The sequence below is a fragment of the Pristiophorus japonicus genome, chromosome 2 (genome assembly GCF_044704955.1).
Source record: "Pristiophorus japonicus isolate sPriJap1 chromosome 2, sPriJap1.hap1, whole genome shotgun sequence".
Lineage (NCBI taxonomy): Eukaryota > Metazoa > Chordata > Chondrichthyes > Pristiophoridae > Pristiophorus > Pristiophorus japonicus.
In genome coordinates, this window is record NC_091978.1 from 140,188,871 (window position 1) to 140,214,738 (window position 25,868).

At 46.4% G+C, this 25,868-nt stretch overlaps 1 protein-coding gene across 1 annotated transcript in view; it reads left to right on the forward strand.

The window, feature by feature from the left end:
• The window catches only part of mtmr7b (myotubularin related protein 7b), a 277,663-nt gene that overhangs the window by 43,867 nt on the left and 207,928 nt on the right, over positions 1–25,868 (forward strand). The window contains exons 2-3 of the mRNA XM_070869780.1: positions 17,856–17,978; positions 19,694–19,856. Of these exons, the coding sequence (XP_070725881.1) occupies positions 17,856–17,978; positions 19,694–19,856 (286 nt within the window). The remainder of the gene's footprint in view (positions 1–17,855; positions 17,979–19,693; positions 19,857–25,868) is intronic.

Sequence of the window (25,868 nt, forward strand, 5' to 3'; positions counted from 1 at the left end):
CAATGGTTGAGCAGTTATAATGAGGGATGTTCAAGAGGCCAGAATTTGAGGAGCGCAGACACCTTGTGGGATTGTGAGGCTGAAAAAGATTACAGAGATAGGGAGAGGCAAGTCCATGGAGTGATTTGTAAACAAGGATGAGAATTTTAAAATCGAGGCATTGTTTAACTGGGAGCCAATGTAGGTGAGAAAGCACAAGGGTGATGGGTGCTCTTGACTTGGTGCGTGTTAGTACATGGGCTGCTGAGTTTTGGATGACTTCAAATTTGCATAGTGTGTAACATGTATCCTACATGGATACTGTTGGTACAATCACAAGGTGTGCCACCAGAGGGCACAGCAGTGGGAGACTTGTAGGTTACCTGTACAGGTGTGCCTGGCCTAGTATAAAAGGCAGGCCACCGGGTGTGATCCTCACTCTGGAGTTAACAAATAAAGGACTAAGGTCACTACAGTTCAAGTACAACACATTGTCTCGTGGAGTCATTACTAGAGCATCTAAGGACACAACAATTGGCGACGAGATTACGAGCTTTCACACGAAAATGGCTACCCTTGGTATGTTACAACAGTTCGCCGATGGTGATGATTGGGACGCCTTTGTGGAGAGGCTCGACCATTTCTTCACAGCAAAACGACCTGGCAGGAGACGACACGGTCACACTGGCTGATAAGTGCAGAGCTATCCTGCTAATCAGTTGTGGGCCCGCCATCTATGGCCTCGTCAGGGACTTGCTGGCACCAGCGAAGACAACGACCAAGACGTACGAGGAGCTCGTAACCCTGATCCATGAGCGACTCAAGCCCAAGGAGAGCATCCGCACAGCAACACACCAGTTCTACACCCACAGACGGCCCGAAGGCCAGGAAATCACGAAATACGCTGCAGACCTCAGGAGGCTGGCGGCACCGTGTGATTTCGGCAACCACCTCAACGAAGCACTGCGGGACAGCGCTTTGTCATTGGAATCGGCCATGAGGGCCCTCTTCATAAGCTACTGTCGGCGGATACCACAGTCACACTGCAGAAGGCCATCTCTGTGAGCCAGGCATTCATGACCTCGACCTGCAGTTCTAGGCAGATGACTCACCTTCAGGACTCAAACCCGGCAGGTACTGTGCACCGAGTGGCACCTTTTAGAGGCTGGACTGTAGAACACGAACCCTCTCAGGGGAGAGAGAACAAGCTTCCGAGTCCCTTAACTCAGAGTCTGCCGAGGGGGGGCTAATCGAGTAGCCCCATGCTGGCATTGTGGAGGGAATCACAGGGCTCACCAGTGCTGCTTTAAAGACTACGTATGCAAAGGCTGCAGCACAAAGGGCCACCTCCAGCGAAAGTGTAAGAGAAATATGACTCACTGTGTCGATGAAGAGTCTGCAGATGGCCATGAATCCAGCGTGGATTATGAAACAATAGGCAGCGAGGCAGCTCAGCCCCACGATGAGGTATATGGCATGTTTACCTGCACCACCGAGTGTTCCCCATTGAGGATGGAAGTCAAGTTAAATGGCGTTCCAGTCTCTTCATGGAAGTGGACAGGGGGCGAGCCAGTCAGTAATGAATCAAGAAGCCTTTGAGAGGCTATGGGTCAATAAAGCTGAACGACCCAAGTTGGTCCAGGTTCAGGCAAAGTTGCGCACCTACACCGATGAACTTATCCCAGTCGTTGGTAGTGCGAATGTAAAGGTAATCCATGATGGTGCGGTGCACAAGTTACTTCTGTGGATTGTTGCAGGTGATGGACCAACGTTGCTCGGCAGAAGGTGGATGGAGAAGATCCATTGGAAGTGGGAAGACTTCACCCCTCCAGCGATCGACGTTCTCAGCAAGCCCTCACTTGAGGGTGGATGCGGCACCAGAGAGCAGACCAGCACAGCACCCGAGGCACAGACCACTCAGCACGACAGCATGGAGATGATCCAGCTGTGACAACCTAAACGCACCTTCCAGGCTCCAGTGGCAGGACTCCGGAGGGAGAAAATCGGATCCAAAGGCGACTTCCCAGCTTCAGTGGCAGAACCCGGGGAGAAGAGGATTAGGGTAAAGAAAGCAAGGCTCTCTTAAAGGAGGCCTCTTAAAGGTAACTCACTACAATTAAAGGGACAGTTCCACACACTCAAGCAATATAATAGCAACTGTAAGTTAAGAGATAAAATATGTAACTGACGATCAGAGTTGTGTACATGCAATAAGCGAGGAAAAGTCGCGTGATCATGTAAAATGTGTAATTGATGATCAGAATTGTGTACATGCAACCTATTGTGATCCTAACACAGATGAGACTGCACACAGGGAGGTTAAAGTAACAGTGACCTCAGTCTTTAATAAGACACTCCAGAGTGAGGAACAGTCCTTAGGGGCCGGCTTATATACAGTGCTCCCAAGGGATGCTGGGATCCCTTGGGACTTCAGGGGATGAGCTCCCTGGTGGCGGAACGTGGGAGTGCATGCTTTACAGATACACAACATCACTCCCCGCCCCCAAAGTCAAAGTGAAAACTATTTGCAAGGTGAGGCGGTCGGGAGCCTTTCTTTCCCTGGTGGACCACCTCGGTACAAATGTCTGTTCTGGTGTGTTGGCTGTGTCCTCGCTGGGCTGGCGTGTTGTTGGCCATGCAGGGCTGCTAGGTGAGCCTGGCCTTGCTGGGCTGTTGGGCGTGATGGGTTCGATTTCCTGGTCTGGTGTGGTGTCGTTGATCCTTTGGGTCTGTGTTGTGGGTTCGAAAAAGGTGGTGTCTGCTGTGGGTTGTTCAGGGCAGTCTGTGAACCGCAGCCTCGTTTGGTCCAGGTGCTTTCTGCAAATTTGTCCATTGTCTAGTTTGACTACAAACACCCTACTCCCTTCTTTAGCTATCACCGTGCCTGCGATCCACTTGGGACCATGTCCATAGTTTAGCACATACACAGGGTCATTCAGATCAATTTCCCGTGACACAGTGGCGCGACCATCGTTTACATTTTGTTGCTGCTGCCTGCTGTCTACCCGATCATGCAGGTTGGGGTGAACCAGCGAGAGTCTGGTTTTAAGTGTCCTTTTCATGAATAGCTCAGCCGGGGGCACCCTGGTGAGCGAGTGGGGTCTTGTGCGGTAGCTGAGCAGTACTCGGGACAGGCGGGTTTGGAGTGAGCCTTCTGTGACTTGTTTAAGACTCTGTTTGATGGTTTGTACTGCCCACTCTGCCTGCCCATTGGAGGCTGGTTTAAACGGGGCCGAGGTGACATGTTTGATCCCATTGCGGGTCATCAATTCTTTAAATTGGGCACTGATGAAATATGGCCCGTTGTCACTGACCAGTATGTCAGGCAGGCCGTGGGTGGCAAACATGGCCCTCAGGCTTTCAATGGTGGCGGTGGCGGTGCTTCCCGACATTATTTCACATTCAATTCATTTTGCAAAAGCATCCACCATCACCAGGAACATTTTACCGAGAAACGGGCCCGCATAGTCGACATGGATCCTCGACCATGGTCTGGAGAGCCAGGACCACAAACTTAGTGTTGCCTCCCTGGGCACGTTGCTCAACTGAGCACACACGCTGCATTGCCGTACACAGGACTCTTAAGTCAGGGTCGATACCCAGCCACCACACGTGGGATTTGGCTATCACTTTCATCATTACTATACCCGGGTGTGTGCTGTGGAGATCTGAGATGAATGTCTCCCTGCCCTTTTTTGGTAGCACTATGCGGTTACCCCACAACAGGCAGTCTGCCTCAATGGACAGCTCGTCCTTTCGCCGCTACAATGGCTTGATTAGCTCATGCATTTCAACAGGGATGCTGGCCCAGCTCCCACGCAGTACACAGTTTTTTACTAGGGACAGCAGAGGATCTTGGCTGGTCCAAGTCCTAATCTGGCGGGCCGTGACAGGTGATTTATCATTTTCAAACGTTTCCATGATCATCAACAAGTCTGCGGGCTGCACCACCATCAACAAGTTTGCAGGCTGTGCCATTTCCACCCCCGTGGTGGGCAATGGTAGCCGACTGAGAGCATCCGCACAGTTCTCGGTGCCTGGCCTGTGGCGGATGGTATAATTATACGCTGATAGTGCGAGTGTCCACCTTTGTATGCGGGCTGAGGCATTAGTATTTATCCCCTTGTTTTCAGCGAACAGGGATGTGAGGGGCTTGTGATCGGTTTCCAGCTCAAGTTTGAGGCCAAACAGGTACTGATGCATTTTCTTTACCCCGAACACACATGCTAATGCCTCTTTCTCAATTATGCTGTAGGTCCTCTCGGCCTTAGACAAGCTCCTGGAAGCATAGGCGACAGGTTGCAACTTGTCCGCAACGTTAGCTTGTTGAAATACATACCTGACTCCGTACGATGACATGCTAGCACAAGTCTTTTACACGGGTTATGTTATACAAGCTGCTTGTTGGAGCATAAAATGTTTCTGGCTTTCTCAAAAGTAATTACTTGTTTTTTTTCCCCATACCCAGTTCTCACCTTTGCGCAATAACACATGTAGGGGCTCTAAGAGGGTGCTTAACCCTGGTAGGAAGTTACCAAAATAGTTGAGGATCTCAGGAATGACCGCAGCTCCGTGAAGTTCTGTGGCCTGGGCGCGTTCCTGATAGCTTCTGTCTTGGCATCTGTGGACCGAATGCCGTCCGCCGCGAAGACGCATTTCGACCTCTTCAGCCACAGCCCTACGCGATCCAGTCACTGGAGGATCTCCTCCAGGTTTTGTAGGTGCTCGGCGGTGTCCCGACCCATGATCAATATGTGGTCCTGAAAGACCACCGTGTGTGGTACCGACTTGAGTAGGCTTTCCATGTTTCTCTGGAAGATCGCTGCAGCCGATCGAATTCCAAATGGGCATCTGTTGTAGATGAACAGTCCCTTGTGTGTGTTAATGCAGGTGAGGCCCTTTGAAGACTCCTCCAGCTCCTGCGTCATGTAGGCTGAAGTTAGGTGAGCTTGGTGAATGTCTTGCCTCCTGCCAGCGTTGCAAATAGGTCGTCTGCCTCAGGTAGCGGGTATTGGTCCTGTAGCGAGAAACGATTAATAGTTACTTTATAATCGCCGCAAATCCTGATCGTGCCATCACTCTTGAGTACTGGAACAATCGGGCTGGCCCACTCGCTGAATTCCACTGGGGAGATGATGCCCTCGTGTTGCAGCCTGTCCAGCTCGATTTCCACTCTCTCCCTCATCATGTGAGGTACCGCTCGTGCCTTGTGGTGAATGGGTCGTGCCTCTGGGACCAAGTGGATCCGTACGTTCGCCCCGGAAAAGTTTCCAATGCCTGGTTCAAAAAGGGAAGGAAATTTGTTAAGAATCTGGGTACATGAGGCCACGTCGACATGTAATAGCGCTCGGATGTCATCCCAGTTCCACCGGATTTTGCCCAGCCAGCTCCTTCCAAGCAGTGTGGGGCCATCGCCCGGGACAGTCCAGAGTGGCAGTTCGTGCACCGTGCCCTTGTAGGTGACCTTGACCATGGCGCTGCCCAGGACAGTGATAAGCTCTTTGGTGTGTGTTCTCAGTTTCGTGTGGATGGGGCACAGGGCTGGTCTGAATGCCTTGTTGCACCACAGTCTCTCAAACATCTTTTTACTCATGATGGATTGGCTAGCGCCAGTGTCCAGTTCCATGGCTACGGGTAAGTCATTTAATTTTACGTTTAGCATTATAGGTGGACATTTCGTCGAAAATGTGTGCACCCCGTGTACTTCAGCATTTGCCTCCTCTCTCTGAGGCTCGAAATTGCTTTGATCCACCATGGACCGATCTTCCTCTGCCACATGGTGATTAGCAGGTTTTGCAGAGCTTGCAGCTTGTTTGCAAGCTCGTTGGAGGTGTCCCATTGTTCCACAGCTCTTGCAAACATACCCTTTGAAGCAGCATGAATAGGCTGAATGGAAGCCTCCACAATGCTAACAAGGTGTGAATTGCCTTGCATTCATCCTTTGTTGCAGACTCTGAGTCATCTGGGTCACCTGAGGCCTGCTGGCAGTTGCAGACCTGTGGTTTCTGTCCTGTACATTTCTGCTCGCAAACACAGTTCCATTTAATTTATGAAAATTGCTAGCACTTGTGTGCTGAGAGATTTGTTTGGTGTTATCACTGGTGGACATAAACGCCTGTGCTATCGCAATGGCCTTACTGAGGATCGGTGTCTCTGCAGTCAAAAGTTTTCGTAGGATGCTCTCGTGGCCATTGCCCAGTACAAAAAAGTCTCAGCATTTGCTCCAGGTAGCCATCAAACTCACATTGTCCTGCAAGCCGCCTTAGCTCGGCGACGTAGCTCGCCACTTCCTGACCTTCAGATCGCTGGCACGTGTAGAATCTCGCCATCAGCATGCTCTCCCTCGGGTTAAGATGCTCCCGAACCAGTGTACACAGCTCCTCATACGACTTATCTGTGGGTTTCACCAGAGCCAGAAGATTCTTCATGAGGCTGTAGGTCGGTGCCCTGCAGACTGTGAGGAGGACCGCACTCCTTTTTGCAGCACTTCCTTCTCCGTCCAGCTCGTTGGCTACAAAGTACTGGTCTAGCCATTCGACATAGGCTTCCCAGTCCTCACCCTCCGAGAACTTCTTCAGGGTGCCCACAGTTTGCTGCATCTTTGCGTTGGATTCGTATTCTCGCCGCCAGTTATTGTGTTCCTAACACAGATGAGGCTGCACACAGGGAGGTTAAAGTAACAGTGACCTTAGTCTTTAATAAGACACTCCAGAATGAGGAACAGGTCGTAGAGGCCGGCTTATATACAGTGTTCCCAAGGGATGCTGGGATCCCTTGGGACTTCAGGGGATGAGCTCCCTGGTAGCGGAACATGGGAGTACATGCTTTACAGATACACAACACAACCAGCGAGGAAAAGTCGCGCGATCGCGATCGGAGCTACAGTGTATCCACAATAAGCAATGAAAAGTTGTGCGATGTAGGATTTCTACTGCACGCAGCCAGTGCAGCAGTGCACCACGAGCCTGAAAGAGCTAACTGTGCTAAGGCGCAGTCCCCAGACCCTATCGCCTCTAAGGCCATACTCGGAAATGAAGGGTCACCCACTACAGTCCCCCCAAAGAGGACCGGGACCAGCCAGGATCTCAAACCAAACAATGCCCAGGCCAGCGAGTCAGCAGTTCCCTGTGCACTGCTCGACGACAGCTCCTCAGGGAGCAGCAGCGACCCAGGGTGCAAAGAAAGGACAGGGAGGTCACAGGCATCTGTGAACCTGCCCGACGCTAAGAACCACGGCAACAGCCCCAACAGCAGGCAAATTGAGCCAACTGGGTTCCCACTGCCAGCACTGGGCACCGCACCGCCATCAGACTGCAGGGACACCATCCAGCAGTTAGATATGGCCCTTACGGTTAAGAACATAAGAACATAAGAATTAGGAACAGGAGTAGGCCATCGAGCCTGCTCCGCCACTCAACAAGATCATGGTTGGTCTGGCTGTGGACTCAGCTCCACTTACCCGCCCGCTCCCCATAACCCTTAATTCCCTTATTGGTTAAAAATCTATCTATCTGTGATTTGAATACATTCAATGAGCTAGCCTCAACTGCTTCCCTGGGCTTAAGGGGATCAAGGGGTATGGAGAGAAGGCGGGGTACTGAAGGAATGATCAGCCATGATCTTATTGAATGGCGGTGCAGGCTCGAAGGGTCGAATGGTCTACTTCTGCACCTATATTCGATGTTTCTATGTTTCAGTCTCATCCTCTAGGGGACCAACATTTACTTTAGCCACTCTTCCTTTTTATGTACCTGTAGAAACTCTTACTATCTGTTTTTATATTTTGTGCTAGTTTACTTTCATAATCTATCTTCCCTCTATTATCTTTTTTGTCGCTCTTTGCTGGCTTTTAAATGTTTCCCAATCCTCTAGCCTCCCACTAGTCTTGACCACATTGTATGCCCTTGTTTTCAATTTGATACCATCCCTTATTTCTTTAGTTAGCCATGGATGGTTATTCCTTCTCTTACAGCCTTGCCTTCTCATTGGGATATATTGTTGAAATAGCTCCTTAAATGTCTGCCATTGCTCATCAACTGTCCCACTCTTTAATCTATTTTTCCAATCCTCTTTAGCCAACTCTGCCGTCATACCTTTGTAATTTTGTTTATTTAAGCTTAGGACACTGGTTAGAGATCCAACTTTCTCACCCTTCAACTGAATTTGAAATTCAACCATGTTATGGTCACTCATTCCTAGAGGATCCTTTACTATGACATTGTTTATTAATCCTGCCTCATTACACAGTACCAGATCTAAGATAGCCTGCTCCCTGGTTGGTTCTGCAACGTACTGTTCAAGGAAACTATCCCGGATACACTCTCTGAGCTCTTCCTCAAGGCTACCCTGGCCAATTTGCTTTGTCCAATCAATGGGCCCAAGTTTCCACATGATTTGCACCTGATTTTTAGGAGCAACTGGTGGAGAACGGACTATCTTAGAAATCGCAATTCTCCACATTTTTTTTTCTGCAGTTCTAGTCAGGTAGAACAGTTCCACTTTGGAACAGAATTTTTTCTTCAAAAGGGGGCGTGGCCGGCCACTGACGCCTGATTTCAAAGTTTCCACAGTGAAAATGTAGTCCAAACTAAGTTAGAATGGAGCAAGTGAAGATTTTTGTAGAGAAAAAACCTGTTCTACACATTAAAAAATCAGGCGCAGGTTACAAATTAGGCGTCCAGAACGAGGTGGGGGGGGAGGGGGAGGGAAGGGAAGTCATTAAATTCTATAATAAATCCTTATTTATACTTATACAAATATTATACAAATAAATCCAACCTGAATAAACATTTATAAGCAAAGAAAAGATTAAATAAACCATCTTCCTACCTGTGTGAAAGTGCTTCAGGCAGGCCTTTCGGGACCGAAGGCTGAATGGGTCGGCCCGAGACTTCGGGCAGGGCCCGTCCCCAGCACCAGATTTACAGTTAGGTGGCGTTGGGTCGGGTCGGGGAGGTTCGGTTCAGTTCGGGTCGGGGGGGAGGGAGGGAGAGAGAGGGGGGGAGGGAGGGAGAGAAATGGGGGAGGGAGGGAGAGAGAGGGGGGGAGGGAGGGAGAGAGAGGGGGGAGGGAGGGAGGGAGAGAGAGGGGGGGAGGGAGGGGGAGGTCAGGTCGGGGAGGGGGAGGTCAGGTCGGATCCAGTCTGGGGGGGGGGGGGAGCGGGAGTCGGGTCGGGTCCAGTCGGGTGGGGAGCGGGAGCAGGAGCGCGGGTCGGGTCGGGTCCAGTGGGGGGGGGGGCAGGAGCGCGGGTCGGGTCGGGTCCAGTCGGGGGGGGGAGCGGGAGCAGGAGCACGGGTCGGGTCCAGTCGGGGGCGGGGGGGGGGGGGGGTGGAGCGGGAGCGGGAATCGGGTCGGGTCGGGGGGGGGGGCGGGAGTCGAGTCGGGGAGGGGGGTCGGGTCCAGTCGGGGGGGGGGGAACGGGAGCAGGAGCGCGGGTCGGGTCCAGTCGGGGGCGGGGAGCGGGTGTCGGGTCTGGTCGGGGGGGGGGCGGGTGGAAGCAGGAGCTGGCAGTGGGAGGAGCCTTATTCACGCAGCCCCAGTGAGGCCATTCGGCCAGGGCTAGGGGCTGCGTGCTTCGGGCCCCTCCCACACAGTTCGACACCTGGAGCTACTGCACTTGCGTGACCACTGTAGCAGCCTTGGTCGCCTTGCAACCACGTCTCTGCAATGTCTATTAGATCATACCAATTTGTATCTATTTGTGTTGTCAACTCTTCTATTTTGTTATGAATGCTGTGTGCATTCAGATAAAGAGCTTTTAAATTTGTTTTTTTACCTTTTTTTTTCCTGCTTTGACCCCATTTTCTGATTCACTTTTTTGTTTATGCATTCTGTCCCTTCCTGTCACGCTCTGAGGTGCACAAAAATGTTTCTTTGAGGGGAAGGGGCGTATAAGTCACAAAACAAGGCATGGACCCCAACTGTCCATACTTTCAGCCCTGCAATGGCTAGTACACTTCTTTTCACTGGGCATACCGGCTGCTGATGTTTCATCAGGCCAGGACCAAGGAAGTTCCATACCTGGGAGTCCCATTCCCTGGTCATGTCCCTTCTAATACAAGTGCCTTATTTGGGGTGGAGAGGTCCTAAACAACATGGAAATTGGTGAAAAAGACTGGGAACCAGCATATCCAAATCCCGAGCCTTCCATTGCATTTCTGTTGGACTTGATGAGAGAGTGTTGAAGTGGCCATTGATTTTTGGCAGTTGTTTATCTTCATATCTATTTGAGTCCAATACAGTTCAGATATCAAAAACATATTAAAAAAAGAGAAAAAAGACAACAATTAGACTATATATCTTAAAATGATAAGCCAGGTAGAAGAACACAGCTCTGGCAGATCGTACAATTTCCCATGAGCATGCCATGGGAAATCTGATGGGATTACACTTAAAAAACGAAATTGTGCAGCAAGATGTGCATAAAAGGCATTTGCTAATTTTAATTAGTAGTTTTGATTGGTCGTAACCTTCAAATAAATGTGGTATGCGAAGATAAACTTGAAATAGGAAGTATTTGCATGACATAATGACATTGCCTAGTCGCAATGGTAAGTGCTTCACTACAGACTATGTTGCTTAAGTTTTCATTGTGATCAATATTTAGAACGTTGGCAATTGAATGAATTTGAAGCATAGCTTTAGAAAACCCAAGCATTGTACAGGACATGAGGTCATTATTTTAGTGAATCATTTAGCAGTAAAGATAAGAACATAAGAATATGAGCAGGAGCAGGCCATACAGCCATCCGAGCCTGCTCCGTCATTCAGTAAGATCATGGCTGATCATCAACCTCAACTCCACTTTCCTGCCCAATCCCCATATCCCTTGATTTTCCCCTAGAGTCCAAAATTCTGTCTATCTCAGCCTTGAATATACTCAACAATTCAGCATTCACAGCCCTTTGCGGTAGAGAATTCCAAAGATTCACAACCCTCAGAGAGAAGAAATTCCTCCTCATCTCAGTTTTAAATGGGCGGCCCCTTATTCTAATATTATGCCCCCTAGTTCTAGCCTCCCCTATCAGTGGAAAAATCCTCTCTGCATCACCTAGTCAAGCCCCCTCATCATCTCATACGTTTCGATAAGATCACCTCTCATTCTTCTGAATTCCAGTGAGTAGAGGCCCAATCTCCTCAACCTTTCCTCATAAGTTAACCCTCTCATCTCCGGAATCAACCTAGTGAACCTTCTCTGAACTGCCTCCAAAGCAAGTATATTCTTTCGTAAATATGGAAACCAGAACTGCACGCAGTATTCCCTGCTTTTATACTCCATCCCCTTTGCAATAAAGGCCAAGATTCCATTGGCCTTCCTGATCACTTGCTGTACCTGCAGACTTACCTTTTGTGTTTCATGCACAAGTACCCCTAGGTCCCGCTGTACTGCAGCACTTTGCAATCTTTCTCCATTTAAATAATAACTTGCTCTTTGATTTTTTTTTGACAAAGTGCATGACCTCACACTTTCCAACATTATACTCCATCTGCCAAATTTTTGGCCACTCACCTAGCCTGTCTATGTCCTTTTGCAGATTCTTTGTGTCCTCCTCACACATTGCTTTTCCTCCCATCTTTGTATCGTCAGTAAACTTGGACACGTTACACTCGGTCCCTTCTGTCAAGTCAATAATATAGATTGTAAATAGTTGGGGTCCCAGCACTAATCCCTGCGGCACCCGACTAGTTACTGATTGCCAACCCAAGAAGGAACCATTTATCCCTACTCTCTGTTTTCTGTTAGTTAGCCAATCCTCTATTCATGCTAATATATTACCCCCAACCCTGTGAACTTTTATCTTGTGCAGTAACCTTTTATGTGGTTCCTTGTCAAATGCCTTCTGGAAATCCAAATACACCACATCCACTGGTTCCCCTTTATCCACCCTGTTCATTACATCCTCAAAGAATTCCAGCAAATTTGTCAAACATGACTTCCTCTTCATAAATCTATGCTGACTCTGCCTGACCGAATTATGCTTTTCCAAATGTCCTGCTACTGCTTCTTTAATAATGGACTCCAACATTTTCCCAACCACAGATATAGGCCTACTCTATTCAATCCCTCTTCAAAGGGCAACTCTCTCATGCCAGGAATCAATCTAGTGACCTTTGTTCCTTAGATAAGAAGACCAAAACTGTTCACAATACTCCAGGTGTGGTCTCACCAAATTCCTGTACAATTGTCGGAAGACTTCCTTACTCTTATACTCCAACCCCCGTGCAATAAAGGCTAACATGCCATTTGCCTTCCTAATTGCTTACTTTACCTGCATGCTAACTCTCGATGTTTCCTGTATGAGGACATCTAAATCTCTCCGTGCACCAACATTTAATAGTTTCTCAACATTTCAAAAATATTCTGTTTTTCTATTCTTCCTACCACATTGAATAACCTCACATTTCCCCACATTAAACTCCATCTGCCACCCTATTGCCCACTCACTTAATCCGCCTATATCCCTTTGCAGGCTCTTTGGGCCCGAGTTTGGTGAAACCTAAGTTCCGCCCAAGTACCGTCGAAAGGACCGCTAAGATCCTGACGGTGCTTTGGGCGGAAGTTTTGTGAAAAAATGTGAGAAAAACCGTCCGGTGGCAAAAATGGACCTTGCACGCTGATTCTGGGTGGCAGTGGGCAGTTGGTCCCATTCTGACGGCAAATGCAATCCTCGGCAAAGTACCGCTGAGGATAGAGTCGGGCCCAGGGTGGGGGGGAACGGCGGAATTAAAATTTTTTCGAAACAATTTTTAAAAAAAAGTAACAGAAATCCTTCAGAGGACCCCATCAACCTAAATCCCTGCAAAAGAAATAAAGAAAAGAAGTGCACGAAACTTTTTTGCAGGTCTTCATACTTAGCATTCAGGTAAGACCTGCCTCCATGCGGCGGTCTCTTCTGTTGCTGGAGTGGAGGAATGCCCAGACCAAACTGGGCACTCAGCGGGCGGGAGGACTTTTATGGGCATTGCACGCCAGCGGCAGTCAGCGGACGGTCCCCAGCAGTCTTCTCTCCCCGCCGGCATGAGGACCTCACCAAACTCGTTTGGAGGGGAGAGCGCCCAGAAAATATTGAGACCGCCGAGAAAACTCGCGGCAGCCGGCGGTAAGTTGACCAAACTCGGGTCCTATGTCTCTTCATAATTTTATATCTATTACCCCCAACTGCATGGTATGTTGCCTCTCTGGTGCAAGGGTCAAGGATGTCTTGGAGCAGCTGCAGGGCATTCTGGAGGGGGAGGGTGAACAACCAGTTGTTGTGGTGCATATAGGTACCAACGATATAGGTAAAAAACAGGATGAGGTCCTACAAGCTGAATTTAATTAAATTGAAAAGTAGGACCTCAAAGGTAGTAATCTCAGGATTGCTACCAGTGCCATGTGCTAGTCAGAGTAGAAATAGCAGGATAGTTAAGATGAATACGTGGCTTGAAAAATGGTGCAAGGGGGAGGGATTCAAATTCCTGGGACATTGGAACCGGTTCTGGGGGAGGTGGGACCAGTACAAACCGGACGGTCTGCACCTGCGCAGGACCGGAACCAATGTCCGAGGGGGAGTGTTTGCTAGTGCTGTTGGGGAGGGTTTAAACTAATATGGCAGGGGGATGGGAATCTATGCAGGGAGACAGAGGGAAGTAAATGGGGGCAGAAGCAAAAGGTAGAAAGGAGATAAGGAAAAGTGGAGGGCAGAGAAATCAAGGGAAAAAAATTAAAAAGGGCCACATTACAACATAATTCTAAAAGGACAAAGAGTGTTAAAAAAATAAGCCTGAAGGCTCTGTGTCTCAATGCGAGGAGCATTCGTAATAAGGTGGATGAAGTAATTGCGCCGATAGCTGTTAACGGATATGATGTAATTGGGATTATGGAGACATAGCTCCAGGGTGACCAAGGCTGGAAACTCAACATCCAGGGGTATTCAATATTCAGGAAGGAGAGACAGAAAGGAAAAGGAGGTGGGGTAGCGTTGCTGGTTAACGAGGAGATTAATGCAATAGTAAGGAAGGACATTAGCTTGGATGATGTGGAATCTGTATGGGTAGTGCTGCAGAACACCAAAGGGCAGAAAACGCTCGTGGGAGTTGTGTACAGACCACCAAACAGTAGTAGTGAGGTTGGGGATGGCATCAAACAGGAAATTAGGGATTCGTGCAATAAAGGTACAGCAGTTATCATGGGTGACTTTAATCTACATATAGATTGGGCTAACCAAACTGGTAGCAATACGGTGGAGGAGGATTTCCTATAAGGGATGGTTTTCTAGACCAATATGTCGAGGAAGCAACTGGAGAGCTGGCCATCCTAGACTGGGTGTTATGTAATGAGAGAGGATTAATTAGCAATCTTGTTGTGCGAGGCCCCTTGGGGAAGAGTGACCATAATATGGTAGAATTCTTCATTAAGATGGAGAGTGACACAGTTAATTCAGAGACTAGGGTCCTGAACTTAAAGAAAGGTAACTTCGATGATATGAGACGTGAATTGGCTAGGATAGACTGGCGATTGATACTTAAAGGGTTGACGGTGGATAAGCAATGGCAGACATTTAAAGATCACATGGATGAACTTCAACAATTGTACATCCCTGTCTGGCGTAAAAATAAAATGGAGAAGGTGGCTCAACCGTGGCTCACAAGAGAAATTAGGGATAGTAAATCCAAGGAAGAGGCATATAAATTGGCCAGAAAAAGCAACAAACCTGAGGACTGGGAGAAATTTAGAATTCAGTAGAGGAGGACAAAGGGTTTAATTAGGAAGGGGAAAATAGAGTATGAGAGTAAGCTTGCAGGGAACATAAAAACTGACTACAAAAGCTTCTATAGATATGTGAAGAGAAAAAAATTAGTGACGACCAACGTAGCTCCTTTGCAGGAGAATTTATAATGGGGAACAAAGAAATGGCAAACCAATTGAAAAAATACTTTGGTTCTGTCTTCACGAAGGAAGACACAAATAACCTTCCGGAAATACTAGGGGTCTGAGAGTCGAGTGAGAATGAGGAACTGAAGGAAATCCTTATTTGTCGGTAAATTGTGTTAGGGAAATTGATGGGATTGAAGGCTGATAAATCCCCAGGACCTGATAGTCTGCATCCCAGAGTATTTAAGGAAGTGGCCTTAGAAATAGTGGATGCATTGGTGGTCATTTTCCAACATTCTATGGACTCTGGATTAGTTCCTATGGATTGGAGGATAGCTAATGTAACCCCACTTTTTAAAAAAGGAGGGAGAGAGAAAACACGGAATTATAGACCGGTTAGCCTGACATTGGTAGTGGGGAAAATGTTGGAATCAATTATTAAAGATGTAATAGCAGCGCATTTGGAAAGCAGTGACAGGATCGGTCCAAGTCAGCATGGATTTATGAAAGGGAAATCATGCTTGACAAATCTTCTAGAATTTTTTGAGGATGTAACTAGTAGAGTGGACAAGAGAGAACCAGTGGATGTGATGTATTTGGACTTTCAAAAGGCTTTTGACAAGGTCCCACATAAGAGATTAGTGTGCAAAATTAAAGCACATGGTATTGGGGGTAATATTTTGACATGGATAGAGAACTGGTTGGCAGACAGGAAGCAAAGAGTAGGAATAAACGGGTCCTTTTCAGAATGGCAGGCAGTGACTAGTGGGGTACCACAAGGTTCAGTGCTGGGACCCCAGCTATTTACAATATACATTAATGATTTAGACAAAGGAATTGAATGTAATATCTCCAAGTTTGCAGATGACACTAAACTGGGTGGCAGTGTGAGCTGTGAGGAGGATGCTTAGAGGCTACAGGGTGACTTGGACAGGTTAGGTGAGTGGGCAAATGCATGGCAGATGCAGTATAATGTAGATAAATGTGAGGTTTTCCACTTTGGTGTTAAAAACAGGAAGGCAGATTATCTGAATGGTGACAGATTAGGAAAAGTGGTGGTGCAACGAGACCTGGGTGTCATGGTTCATCAGTCATTGTAAGTTGGCATGCAGGTACAGCAGGCAGTGAAGAAAGCATGTTGGCCTTCATAGTGAGAGGATTTGAGTATAGGAGCAGGGAGGCCTTGGTGAGACCACACCTTGAATATTGTGTACAGTTTTGGTCTCCTAATCTGAGAAAGGACATTATTGCTCTTGAGGGAGTGCAGCGAAGGTTCACCAGACTGCTTCCAGGAATGGCAGGACTGACATATAAAGAAATACTGGATCGACTAGGCTTATGTTCACTGGAATTGAGAAGAATGTGAGGGGATCTCATAGAAACAAATAAAATTCTGACGGGATTGGACAGGTTAGATGCAGGAAGAATGTTCTCGATGTTGGGGAAGTCCAGAACCAGGGGTCACAGTCTAAGGCTAAAGGGTAAGCCATTTAGGACTGAGATGAGGAGAAACTTCTTCACTCAGAGAATTGTGAACCTGTGGAATTCTCTACCACAGAAAGATGTTGAGGCCAGTTCGGTAGATGTATTCAAAAGGGAGTTAGATGTGGCCCTTACGGCTAAAGGGATCAAGGGATATGGAGAGAAGGCAGGAATGGGGTACTGAAGTTGCATGATCAGCCATGATCATATTGAATGGTGGTGCAGGCTCGAAGGGCCGAATGGCCTACTACACCTATTTTCTATGTTTCTGTGTTTCTATGAGCCTTTATCTTGCGTAGCAATCTTTTATGTGGCACGTTATCGAATGTCTTTTGAAAATTCAAATATACTACATCTACTGGGCCCCTTTATCTATCCTGCTAATTACATCTTCAAAAAGCTCTAATAAATTTGTTAAAACCATGTTGACTCTGCCTAATCATATGATTTTCTAAGTGCCCTGTTTTCACCTCCTTAATAATGTATTCCCGCATTTTCCCAACAACTGTAGTTCCCTGTTTTCTCAGAAAATGCTGGAAATCTCAGCAGGTCAGGCAACATCTGTGGAGAGAAAGCAGAGTTAACGTTTCGGGTCGATGACCCTGTCTCAGTGATCATCAACCCGAAACGTTAACTCTGCTCTCTCTGCACACATGCTGCCTGATCTGCTGAGATTTCCAGCATTTTCTGTTTTTATTCCAGATTCTCGCATCCGCAATATTTTGCTTTTCTGTTCCCTGTTTTCTCTCTCCTTCGTTTCTTGAATATTGTTCTGCCTTACTGTATTCTGTTTCTGGTAATTCTTCATTAACTCTGCATTGTCTCTTAAAAAAAATTTCAGCACTCTGAGATGCACATTTTCTGCTGAAACTTTTAATTTCAGAGTGGAATGTTAAGAATAATGGATAAAATAGGGTTGTTATTATTGTATGATCCCATCAATAGATTTAGATGGTACAGTCAACAAAGGTGGATTATTTATTACTGAACCGTGTGATTATGTTACTAAATTGTAATTACTTCTGTACATTGTTTTTTTTATATCAAATGTATATTCTGCTAATTTTGCAGAGTTGAGTTGATTTATGTAGTTTTGGGTCTATTTTTGTACTAACAGTGGCTGTCATTGCAGATTTTTTTCAATTCTCAATGTGCTGCTCATTAAAGATAATGTTCGTACTGAAGGATTAGCTTATTGAGAACTAATTTACTGTTAATTACTGGGAAATTCTATGTCTACAGGTTATTTTTTCCCATTAGTCACCCTAAGTGTATCCATTACTATTTTGCGTAACACAACAAATTGACATAAACTGCAAATGCTATCCTGTTCTATAGATAAGGGTGACAGACAGTAAGCTGATGTTGTTTGACTGAAGAGTAAAATGGGATTTAAGTATATAATGAATAGTATCTTAATTATTCAATGTTCTTCTCGGGTTGCTGAAAGTCACTGTTTTCAGTCATTTAACTACTCAATTGCAATTGCAGACTTCTCTGGCTGTAGATTTTGTGCACTGAATGTTGCTCCTGTTTGTAGGTTGAAAATGTCCGTTTGCTGGATCGAGTCTCCTCGAAGAAGGCATCGGTTGGTTCACTGTATCTGACGGCAACACACTTGATTTTTGTGGAACATTTGTCCGAATCCCGGAAAGAAACCTGGGTAGGTTATGTTTAGCTTTCAGAGCTGAGTGGCTATTTAAATGTTTTCTGTGTTGCCTGAATGACAGATGTTTGTGTATTTAGGTAGGTGTTTGCTTGCACTTTATTTTATTTGTTCACTTTTATTTATTATTGTGATGTCTTGGAAGGATGAATAATAGAGTTTACATATATTCTCCTGACAACATATTGTGTTTAATAAAGAGCTTGAGGAGCAATTATATTAGCTTCTGCCCAATGTTGGATGTATTATTGTGGAATAGTTGCTTTATCAAATTGTTTAATCTGATGGAAAATTCATCAATCTGCAATGGTCTATTAAAAAGAAGATGCCATCCTGATAGCATAGTGTCTACTGAGGATTACATTGGAGCCAGGGAAAACTTAATTCTACCAAGTTTCAGATATGAAGATCGATTTTCCTCGTCCTGTTGTACCGCCATCACACTGGATTCTAGACAGTCCAGAGGATCTGTCAGGGTCGCTCAGTACCCGATTTTGCTGTCACAGGCCATTAGCATGGTCCAGGTGCACCCTCACTATCCTCTCCAGCACCTGATGGTGGCCATCCCAATGTATTAAAAGAAATAGATGAGGAAATTGCAGCTGCTTTCGTCATAAACCAGGGTAACTACAGACCTTTCAGTTTAATATCAGTTGTGGGGAAGTTACTGTAACCTATCTTCAGAGACAGAGTGACTGAGCACTTGGACCAGTAACAGCTGATCAAAGAGTGTCAGCATAGATTTCCAAGGGTAAGTTATGTGTGACTAATCTACTTCACTTTTTTGAGGAGGTTGTTGACATGGTGGATAGGGGAGAGTCTATGGATGTTGCCTATATGGACTTCCAGATGGCATTTGATAAAGTTCTTCACAAGAGATTATTAGAAAAAAGAAAAGCACAGGCAATTGGAGATAAGCTTATGGTATGTGTGGATAATTTGTTAGGAGGTAGCAGACACAAAGTAGGGATACAGGGCTCGTTCTCTGACAAGTGGTGTTCCCCAGGGATCTGTACCGGGGCCTCAGCTTTTCACCATATATATCAATGACTTGGATGAAGGAATCGAGAATTATATTTCGAAGTTGTCAGATGACACAAAGTTAGGAGGCACAGTTGCTTAGGGGAACAAAACATATTATGGCTCAGTTGGTAGCACCCTCGCCTCTGAGTCAGAAGGTTGTGGGCTCACATCCCACTCCAGAGACTTGAGCACAAAAATCTAGGCTGACATTCCTGTGCAGTACTGAGGGAGTGCTGTACTGTCGGAGGTGCCGTCTTTCGGATGAGACGAGGACCTGTTTGTCCTCTCAGGTGGACATAAAAGATCCTATGGCACTATTTCGAAGAAGAGCAGGGGTGTCCACGCCAATATTTATCCCTCAATCAATATCACTAAAACAGATTATCTGGTCGCTATCACATTGCTGTTTGTGGGAGCTTGCTGTGCCCAAATTGGCTGCCGTGCATCCCACATTACAACAGTGACTACACTTCAAAAAGTACTTCATTGGCTCTAAAGCGCTTTGGAACATCCGGTAAGGTCGTGAAAGGTGCTATATAAAAGCAAGTCTTTCTTCCCTTCATTAAAGAGGTTGATTTTTTTTTGTTGGTTTAAATCCTGAGACAAAATGTATAGTTTTACTCAGACTTGATGATTTCATTTAAAATAGGTCTTGTAGATATGTGTGGCTTATTTACTTTTTCCACTAGATACTTCATAGTCAGATCTGCGCTGTGGAAAAACAAGCAACAACTGCAACGGGCTGTCCCCTGCTTATCCGCTGCAAGAACTTCCAGGTCATCCAGTTTATCATTTCACAAGAAAGAGACTGCCACGATGTTTACATTTCGTTAATTCGTTTATCACGTCCAGGTACATTTTTCGAGTTGATCAGCTTGTTTTGAGTAAAAACTGTGATACTGAAAACACAGCCTTGTTGTATTTAATCAAGTTCTGAATTAAGATTGTAAATAAACTCCTTCCAGAGGACTTAAAATGCTGGAAAAGCACCTGAGAAGAGAAAAAAATGGTTAATACTTTGGCTAGAATTTCCACCATTTTTTTTTAATATTCGTTCACAAGGCCAGCATTTATTGCCCATGCCACACCCTTGAGAAGATGGTGGTGAGTCACCTTCTTGAACCGCTACAGTCCGTGTGGTGAAGGTACTCCCACAGTGCTATTAGGGAGGGAGTTCCAGAATTTGACTATGCAACTGGAGAGTATTCCATAACACTTCTGACTTGTGCCTTTTAGATGGTGGAAAGGTTCTGGGGAGTCAGGTGGTGAGTCACTTGCCACAGAATACCCAGACTCTGACCTGCTCTTATAGCCACATTATTTATGTGGCTGATCCAGTTAAGTTTTTGGTCAATGGTGACCCCCAGGATGTGGGTAATTCAGTGATGTAATCCAATGTCAAGGGGAGGTGACTAAACTCTCTCTTATTGGAAATGATCATTGACTGACACTTGTGTGACGCGAATGTTACTTTCCACTTATCAGCCCAAGCCTGAATGATTTGGTATGGCTAGGTGTTGCTGCATGCAGGCTCAGATTGCTTCATTATTTGAGAAATTTTGAATGAAACTGAATGCAATCATCAGCAGATAGCCTCACTTCTGACCTTATGATGGAAGGATGGTAATTGATGAAGCAGCTGAAGATGGTTACGCCTCGGACACTGTGCAGAGGAGCTCCTATAGCGATGTGCTGGGGCCTCCAACAACCACAACCATCTTCATTTGTATTAGGAATGGCTCCAGCCTGTGGAGAATATACTCCCTGATTCCCATTGACTTCAATTTTACTTGGGCTCCTTGATGACACACTCGGTAAAATGCTGCCTTGATGTCAAGGACAGTCGCTCTCACCTCACCTCTAGAATTCAACTCTTTTGTCCATGTTTGGGCCAAGGCTGTAATAATGTCTGGAGCCGAGTGGTCAGGTGGAACCCAAAGTGAACATTGGTGACCAGGTTATTGGTGAGTAAGTGCGGCTTAAGCACTGTCGACGACACCTTCCATCACTTAGCCATTACAGAAACATGGCTGAAAGAGGGGCAGGTTTGGCAGATTAATATTCCTGGCTACAGGATTTTTAGACAAGATAGAGAGGGGAGTAAACGTGGGGGTTGGGGGGGAGGGGGGTTTACGGTACTAATTAAAGAAACTATTACAGCGGTGAGGAGGGATGATATGTTAGAGGGATCATTAACTGAGGCCATATGGGTCGAATTGAAAAAGAAAAAAGGGGCGATCACACTGCTGGGAGTGTATTATAGACCCCCAAACAGTGGGAGGGAGATAGAGGAGCAAATATGTAGGCAAATAGCTGTGAAGTCTAAAAACCATAGGGTAGTATTGGTAGGGGATTTTAACAATCCATTTTTAATTTTTGATTGGGACAAATTTAGTATGAAGAGTATAGAGGGTGCGGAATTCTTGAAATGCATTCAAGAGAACTTTTTTAGTCAGTATATAGCAAGCCCAACACGAGAGGGGGCGGTCTTGGATTTAGTTTTGGGGAATGAAGCTGGACAAGTTGAAGGGGTATTACGGGGGAACATTTGGGTGCCAGTGATCATAATTCAGTCAGATTCAAGTTGGTTATGGATAAGGACAAGAATAGGCCTGGAATAAAATTTCCAAATTGGGGAAAAGCTAATTTTGCTAAGTTGAGGAGTGATTTGGCCATAGTGGACTGGAAACTGCTACTTGTGGGTAAATCAGTGTCGAAACAATGGGAGGCATTTAAGGAGGAGATCCGAAAGGAAAGGTAATGCAGATACTGCTCTCGAGGAGGAGTGTGATATTCTGGATGAAATAAAAATAGTGAGAGAGGAAGTATTAAGGGGTTTAGCAGCTTTGAAAGTAGATAAGTCCCCAGGCTTGGATGAAATGCATCCCAGGTTGTTGAGCGAAGTAAAAAAGGAAATAGCAGAGGCCTTGACCATCATTTTCCAGTCCTCTTTGTATATGGGCATGGTGCCGGAGGATTGGAGGACTGCTAATGTAGTACCCTTGTTTAAGAAGGGAAAAAGGAATAGGCCGAGTAATTACAGGCCTGTCAGCCTAACGTCAGTGGTGGGAAAATTATTGGAAAAAATCCTGAAAGACAGGATAAGTCTGCATTTGAATAGACAAGGATTAATTAGGGACAATCAGCATGGATTTGTTAAGGGAAGATCGTGTTTGACTAACGTGATTGAATTTTTTGAGGAGGTAACAAAGAGGGTCGATGAAGGTAGCGTGTACGATGTAGTATGTATGGACTTTAGCAAGGCTTTTGATAAAGTCCCGCATGGTAGACTGGTCATGAAGGTTAAAGACCATGGGATCCAGGGCAAAGTGGCAAGTTGGATCCAAAATTGGCTTGGAGGTAGGAAGCAAAGGGTAATGATTGATGGATGTTTTTGTGACTGGGAGGATGTTTCCAGTGTAGTTCCGCAGGGCTCAGTACTGGGTCCCTTGCTTTTTGTGGTATTTATCAACAATTTAGATTTGAATATAGGAAGTATGATTAAGAAGTTTGCAGGTGAAACTAAAATTGGCTGTGTGGCTGATAATTATTATGCTCATAATAAATTGAGTACTGTAGACAATGAGTAAGTGTGACCTTAGCTCCTTTATTTAAACTCTAGCAAGGTGCAGCATGGGAGGCCTGCTTATATACAGAGCTCCCAAGGGATGCTGGGATCCTTTGGGACTCCAACAAGTAGATCCTCTGGTGATGGTATGATACAGGTTGCCTAGGGTTACATACATAACATCACTCCCTCCCAAAGTCAATAGTGCACTTATTTACAGGTTGAGACGATCTGGGGCTTTTCACTCCTTTGTCGATCGTCTCGGTACAAATGCAGGTGTGGGTGAGTTGGTTGGTTCTTCGCTGGGCTGCTGGGCAGCTGGCCTTGCCGGGCTGTTGGGGATGGTGAGTTCAGCTTCGTGGTCAACCGTGATGTCAGTTGCCACATGTGTGTGTTGAAGAGTCGAAGTTGGTGGTGTCCTCTTCGAGTTGCTCGTGGCTGTTTGCGAATTGCAGTTTGGTTTGGTCCAAATGCTTTCAGCAAGTTAGTCCATTGGCAAGTTTGACCTGAAACACCCTGCTCCCTTCTTTGGTTATGACAGTGCCAGCAAGCCATTTGGGACCATGTCCATAGTTGAGTACAAATACAGGGTCTTTGACTTCAATATCGCGTGACAAGTTTACGCGATCATGGTACATGCTTTGTTGGTGCCACCTGCCCTTGACGTGATCATGGAGAGAGCCTTGTTTTGACCGCCCTTTTCATGATCAGCTCGGCTGGGGGAACCCCGGTGAGTGAGTGGGGTCTGGTGCGGTAGCTGAGCAGAACAGGCGGGTCTGCAGGGAGCCTTCCGACACACGTATCAAGCTTTGCTTGATGGTTTGGACTGCCTGTTCTGCCTGGCCGTTGGATGCAGGCTTGAACGAGGCAGATGTGACATGCTTGATCCCATTGCGGGTTATGAATTCCTTGAATTCAGCACTGGTGAAGCACGACCCATTGTCGCTGATAAAGACATCAGGCAAGCTGTGCGTGGCAAACATGGCTCGTAGGCTTTCGATGGTGGCAGTGGACGTGCTTACAGACATTATTACACATTCAATCCATTTTGAATAAGCATCCACAACAACCAAAAACATTTTGCCGAGAAACGGGCCCGCAAAGTCAACGTGGATCCTAGACCACGGTTTGGAGGACCATGACCACAAACTTAGCAGTGCCTCTCTGGGTGCATTGCTCAGTTGAGAGCAAGTGTTGCATTGGCACACGCTTGACTCTAAGTCTGAGTCGATGCCGGGCCACCACACATGGGATCTGGCTATAGCTTTCATCATTACTATGCCTGAGTGGGTACTGTGTAAGTCACATACGAACGTTTCCCTGCCTTTCTTAGGCAAAACCATGCGATTATCCCACAAAAGGCAGTCCGTCTGTATGGACCTTTTGTCTTTGTGCCGCTGGAACGGCTTGATCTCTTCATGCATCTCTGCTGCGACGCTCGACCAGCTCCCATGGAGGACACAGTTTTTTACCATGGACCGTAAAGGATCCTGGCTGGTCCAGGTCCTGATCTGGTGGGCTGTAATGGGTGACTTTTCGTTTTCGAATGCATCCATCACCAAGAGCAAGTCTGCAGGCTGTGCCATTTCCACCCCGGTGGTGGGCAATGGTAGCCGACTGAGAGTATCAGCGCAGTTCTCTGTGCCTGGTCTGTGGCGGATTACATAGTTGTATGCAGATAGCGTGAGCGCCCATCTTTGGATGTGGGCAGAGACATTGGTGTTAATCCCTTTGCTCTCTGAGAATAACGATATGAACGGCTTATGGTCAATTTCTAGCTCAAACTTGAGACCAAACAGATACTGGTGCATTTTTTTCACCCCATAAACGCATGCCAGAGCTTCCTTTTTCAATCATGCTGTAAGCACTTTCGGCCTTGGACAAACTCCTGGACTCATAGGCAACTGGTTGCAATGTTCCCGATTCGTTTGCTTGTTGTAACACACCCAACCCCATATGAAGATGCATAGCAAGCTAGCACTAATTATTTACATGGGTTATACAGAACAAGCAGTTTGTTGGAACATAACATTTGGAAAGCAGTGACGGGATTCATGAAAGGGAAATCATGCTTGACAAATCTTCTAACATTTTTTGAGGATGTAACTGGTAGAGTGGACAAGGGAGATCCAGTGGATGTGGTGTATTTGAACTTTCAAAAGGCTTTTGACAAGGTCCCACACAAGAGATTGGTGTGCAAAATTAAAGCACATGGTATTGGGGGTAATGTACTGACGTGGATAGTGAACTGGTTAGCAGACAGGAAGCAGAGAGTCGGAATAAACGGGTCCTTTTCAGAATGGCAGGCAGTGACTAGTAGGGCACTGCAGGGCTCAGTGCTGGGACCCCAGCTATTTACAATATACATTAATGGCTTGGATGAGGGAATTGAGTGTAATATCTCCAAGTTTGCAGATGACACTAAGTTGGGTGGCAGTGTGAGCTATGAGGAGGACGCTAAAAGGCTGCAGGGTGACTTGGACAGGTTAGGTGAGTGGGCAAGCACATGGCAGATGCAGTATAATGTGGATAAATGTTAGGTTATCCATTTTGGGGGCAAAAACACAAAGGCAGAATATTATCTGAATGGCGGCAGATTAGGAAAAGGGGAGGTGCAGCGAGACCTGGGTGTCATGGTACATCAGTCATTGAAAGCTGGCATGCAGGTTCAGCAGGGGGTGAAGAAGGCAAATGATATGTTGGCCTTCATAGCTAGGGGATTTGAGTATAGGAGCAGGATTTCCCTTTCATAAATCCATGCTGACTTGGATCGATCCTGTCACTGCTTTCCAAATGTGCTGCTATTTCATCTTTAATAATTGATTCCAACATGAATTGGACTAAGCTTGTGCCTGTGTGCCTTGTTGCACCACAGCCTGTCGAAGACCTTTTTGCTCATGATAGACTGACTCGCACCCGTGTCCAGTTCCATGGATACTGGAATTCCATTCAGTTCAACTTTTAACATGATCGGTGGACATTTCGCGGTGAAGGTGTGTACCCCGTACATTTCTGCCTCCTCGGTTCGAGTCTCTAGTTCAGCCTGATCCACCATGGATCGATCTTCTCTGCAACGTGGTGGTTTGCAGGGTTTGCAGCTCGTCTGCACATTCATAGAAACATAGACATAGGGCCCAAGTTTCCACAAGAAAAAAAATGGGCGCCCCTCCGAGCTGGGCCCTCGTTTTTCGCGCCTAAAAGGACGCCTAAAAAAATCCTCGGTATTCTCCACCTACTTACAGGTCCTGTGGCCCTCGGCGCAGCCAGCACGAGCTGTGGGGGGGCGGAGCCAGGTC